General features: G+C 49.4%; 1 protein-coding gene across 1 annotated transcript; it reads right to left on the minus strand.

Moving 5' to 3' along the window:
• Positions 1-977: 977 nt before the first annotated feature.
• On the minus strand, positions 978-4388 carry LOC123043974 (uncharacterized). Its single transcript, XM_044466589.1, has 2 exons — positions 3629-4388; positions 978-2478 (listed from the first exon to the last, which is right to left on the minus strand). The coding sequence occupies exons 1-2, from the start codon at positions 4244-4246 to the stop codon at positions 2197-2199; spliced, it is 900 nt and encodes a 299-aa protein (XP_044322524.1). The 5' UTR covers positions 4247-4388; the 3' UTR covers positions 978-2196.
• Between the last annotated feature and the right edge of the window lie 602 nt (positions 4389-4990).

Genomic DNA, 4990 nt, shown 5'->3' on the forward strand with positions numbered 1-4990 from the left:
AGGAGCCACTGCAGGAGCCGGCGGCGTTGAATGACGCGGGCCTCGCCGCGGCAAAACCTTCCGCCAGCCCCCACCACAAGCCTCTGCCTGATGCACCACGCACGGACGAGCGGGCGGAACTGAGCATTTGGCAGCCGATGTTTGTGTTCGCGGGACTAGCTCTTCATCGTCTTCGTCCTCATCTTCAACGGCGAGGGAGCTCCACGAAATAGGCTGCCCGGTGGCGGGGCCCAAAAGCCTTAGATCCGTTGCGCTAGGCTCGCGCTGGAGCAGCAGCCGCCGGAGGTGAGGCCACTCGATGACTCGAACCATCAGGCACCAACCGCGGGGTCAGCCTGCGTGTCCCCGGCTACAGCATCCCGACACGCAGGAGCTCAGGGACGAACGCGGGAGCGAAGGCGGTTGGCATCGGGGGCAGAGCGGCCGAGGCCATCGTCGCGAGCGACAGCAGCAAGCCGTCGGAGGCACCAGCAGAGGGAACGACGGCCGGAGCAGCACGGGCACAAGCTCGTCTGTTTACATGTCAGCGTACGAGGGAGAAAAAAAACATGGCAGGAATCCTTGCAGAGGCGGCTATTGGTTTTGGCATGACAAACCATGACTTTACAAGGCAGAAAGTTGCCAAGGGAATACTGGAATATGGTGCAAACAATTGAGTTTCACGAAATACACTGATGATTTTGTTCTATTGCCACTAAGGAATGAATCGGTTCAATCCTTTCAATTACGACCATGTAAATCAGTGCAAGCCCGAGGGAGAACGAACGTGAAATAGCACGCTAAAATGTGATGCTTGCATCAGTCAACTTTTACATGAACTGGATGCAAGTCGAAGATGCAAGAGCAACTCGAAATGTGATGTATTTTGCAAATACCAAAATGCACAAAGCTCAACTTTTCATGAATATAGGAACTGCGGTACAAACATTTCAGTGATAATAACATCAGCAGAAAGGTTTGCGTTCACTGTGCAATACTGAATGCAAAGAACTCAGGTATTCATCAAGTTATTTGAAATAGCAGTATAGCATTCCTGTAGCAACAAAATTTGCAAGAATTGTAATCTACATATGCCGGTACTAGTGAGTTCTAAACTCCCAGAACAAGACACATTAAACCACAGGTCTAATACCCTCTTCTATTTCGTTAAGGAAACCAAATGCCATCTGCAGGAATATGTAACAAACTGAAAACGGAAAGAAGAACTGGCTCCAGAGCACTTTTTGCACCTCCTTTAGGACTGAGCCTCGCATCTTCTTGGAATTCATTTTTCTCATCAGCGAAAAACACTAATGATGGAACCATACGGGCCGGGACAGGGTAGAAGTCGAACCTAGTAGCTCTGCTGGTGCCCTGTAGGACCGTTGGTTGTTGCGGAAGCCCCCCATGTCTTCCCGAGTGTAGAGTTTGATGCCCTTTGACTTGATGTGCTTCTCTGTATCATCCAGGAAATGCACTTCTGAATGGATGCCTTCCGTGAGGTATGCCTTCGAACAGCCGCTTCCAAGGAAGATCACTTCACCCTCAGGCGATCTGTAGTTATGCCACCTCTTCTCAGGAACTGATAACCTGTACATGTTAATCGACTCTGTTCTGCCACGGCGGACGTACTTGATGCACATAACAAGATAACCTCCTGTCGATTCGACAAGGTACTTGATTGTGGTGCCATGAAGGTTATCTTCAAACATCTCATCAACTTCTCTGTCCATACGTCGCCACACATGCAACTTCTGCACCCCTTGAGCATATGGAAGCACTCTGATGATGTCCTCCTCTTCCGTAAGAAGGTGGAAGGCATCATTATGGAATATCATATCGAGTACATTATAATCCATCCTTGGCCCAAAGCCCTCCTCTGTCCAATGATCCATTACATATGACTTTTCAATCCATTTGTCCTCCTCTTCATCCCACAAAGCAACAACAGCCCCAAAATACTCGGATATTCTGATAATCCCTAAAACCTTGCATCCTGGACTCGAAGGCATTCCTGAAGCAGCACACACAGAAAGGCTAGTACCATATTCATCGATTTTTTCTCCCTCATCGTTGACCATGACGATTTTTCTGGAGAAATTTACCCTTGATCCAGTATTCCAGTTGTAAATCATATGGTTTTGTCCTGAATCTCCTCCATCCATGAAAAGCCAACCGCCCATGCATGATCCACAAGGGCTCAGACCTTTGACATCGTCAGGCAGAACAGGAACTCGATGCAAGCAACCTCTGGCAGGATTGAAGAACAATCTCTTTCGGCGAGGGCAAAAAGAGCCAAGGAAGCAAGGGGATATGCTGTGTGGCACTCCTGCTGAAGCGCCAATGACGGCTGATAAGGGAGATGTTGACTTTATCGACAGCACATTCAAGATGATCAGTGGCGATCTTTTCGATAAGCTCTCGGGGCAGGTCCGCCCATCTTGTTGGCCTCCCTGCGACAGGTCCAGCTCCAATGAATATGCCTTGAGCACTATTAACCTGCAGCAAGCGACATGGCAATGACAATGAGATAAGATTCAAGGGTATTAAATTCATCTTCACAATGTTATCGTGAATGGAAAATGTGCACAGGAATAAAATTAAAATAGAACATTACTCCAAACTAAATCACAGAATACAAAAGCAGTGTGCTATTATCGGAAAATAATCATCTAGAGTGACGGCTGCAGCTGCAAACTTTCCTTTACTAACCCTGTACAAGCACTTTTTGGTATTAGAAGTAAAGCAGAATACAGGCAGAGTAAATGAGCTAAAACCAGTGCACAAAAAGGAGAGCTAAAACCCATGCCCAGTCCCAATGATTGAAGGAAAATTACACAATCCTGAATAATCGAGATGGGAAGCTCTACATATTGTTGGATGTAAACATATTGTAATACAGCCTCCTGCCTTCTCAAAATAATACAGCCTCTTGCATAAAACAAGTGCAGACTACCAAGACAAATGGAACCTTCTTGAGTTTAACTACCAAGATGCATGTGAAACAAGTTGGCATTTGGTACTGCTACTTGTTTCTTCTTTTTTTCGAGCAAGAGGCTTCAAAAGCTTCCATTAACAAAATTCAAGGACTCACAAAAGTCTGACTAATGACAGCTCAAATATAGACTGAACTAACCACCACAGCATTACCTAGTAGTTTATAGCAGCACAGTAATGGATGGTTGTCTTGTCTCATCACTTATATTCCGTAATGGAGTAGCACATTAGTTTTTCTCAGACAAAATTCCCTCAGCACTAATATCCAAATGCAATTGCGAAATAAAAGAAGTATCCAACTTAATTTTGAAAAACTAGCCTACATCTGAATTGTTTACTACTATGATATTGTTATCACACCGTGCAGTTCAGGTACCCAGCAGGAAATGGTACTGGCTACTTCCTAAAACAGTAAATGTAGATTCCATTAACGAACAGCGTGTGATCATCATAGATTACTTCTTAGGATCCAGCAAAAACTAAGCATATCAATCAGTTTTCAATATTGTATCCACAGTTTGCCTAATCCACATCGAATGTATATTTCGAAGAGAACCTCGCGTTTTCCCCACAGGAACCGATCGCGAATCGAGAATGTAACGGAACCCTACAAATTGAAGAAACAGGTACGAGATAGGTGTGGAATTCTCACCTCCGCCGTCAGCTTCCCGCCGACGCCGTCGATGCACAGCACCTCCTTCTGTTTACCGCGGCCCACCTCCTCCTTCTGCTTCCCCTGGAATAGCTGGTCCTCTTCCTTCCCGCAGTCCCCCTCCTCCTCCTCCTTGCCGCCGCCCCCCTCGGAGGTGACCCCCTCGCCGATGCCGACCATCTCCTCTTGATCGACGGGCTTGCGCTCGGCGCTGACCTCGTCCCGCACCTCGCCGGTGCCGGCCATCTTGGTGAGGCGATCCTCCTGATCGACGGGCTTGCGCTCGGCGCTGAGCTCGTCCCGCACCGCGACGGTGACCTCCTCGCCGATTCCGACCACCTTGCTGAGGTGATCCTCCTTGTCGACGGGCTTGCGCTCGGCGCTGAACTCGTCCCGCACGCCGACGGTGACCTCCTCGCCCCCGGCCTTCTCCAGCCCCTCGACGCTGACTGCCTCGCCGCCCGCCTCGGCCAGCACCTGGACCCCGCCCTCGGCGCTCACCTCCTCGCGCCCGCGGACGCCGAGGTTCTGGCCGCGGTCGACGCTGGCCACGCCCCGCATTCGTCGGCCGTCGCCGATCTCGTCCGCGCGGCGGATGCCCTTGCCGCCGGTCTCCATGGCTTCCCGGTACAGGCCGTGGAGAGGTTGCGTGTGTAGGAGGGAGAGGGGGGATTCAGGAGAGGTGGAATTCCAGAGGGGTGGGCCAACCGCTGAGATCGGGTCCGTGTTGGTAGGATTTTGATCTGATGGGGAGAGATGACCATACATTTCCTCCGGGCAGACGTCGGACAGACTCACAGCGTCGATGACCATACATTTCCTCCCTACTATGTTGGCAGCCAAATTTTTTCAATCTGTTGATTTTTTTAGTCTAAACGCACTCTTTATTTAGGGATATAATTTAGGTATTGGGGGTGAAGGAGCCACAAATGGCATCCTTCAAAGACATTGAGCGAGTTTAGCGTGGCTATATGCCTCAAGATTGGAAATCCTACTTTCATAAATGAAAGAGCAAAAAAATAAAACTATTTGTAGTAGCTAGGATCTCCTTAATGATGATGTCATGTAAACCGCTAGATCATGACTTGATATTATCCACCAAGTGTTTGCAATCAGGATGTGCTGAAGGTTTAGATTTTTCGTCAAAAGAGACCACCTGCCGAGTTGAAATGACAAAAAGGACCACCCTTGGCTCAGAGTGACAAAAAAGACCCCCTCGCCGTGGCGGCGGGCGCGTCGGGCGACACGTGGCGCCTGCCGCCACGAGGTGAGGCGGCCGATCCCGTTGCCAGTCTGTCAGTCGCTGCCACAGGATTCCGGGTCGGGACCGAAACGGAAACGGGAATGGTGGCCATGCCGCTA

This window comes from Triticum aestivum, chromosome 2B (genome assembly GCF_018294505.1).
Source record: "Triticum aestivum cultivar Chinese Spring chromosome 2B, IWGSC CS RefSeq v2.1, whole genome shotgun sequence".
NCBI classification, from domain to species: Eukaryota; Viridiplantae; Streptophyta; class Magnoliopsida; order Poales; family Poaceae; genus Triticum; species Triticum aestivum.

What these genes read in the sequence shown, in the direction of transcription:
- LOC123043974 (XM_044466589.1), bottom strand. Translation starts at nt 4,246, where the DNA reads ATGGAGACCGGCGGCAAGGGCATCCGCCGCGCGGACGAGATCGGCGAC. An exon ending in GCGGGAAGCTGACGGCGGAG is followed by an intron (nt 2,479 to 3,628) that starts GTGAGAATTCCA and finishes CGCTTGCTGCAG; the next exon opens with GTTAATAGTGCTCAAGGCAT.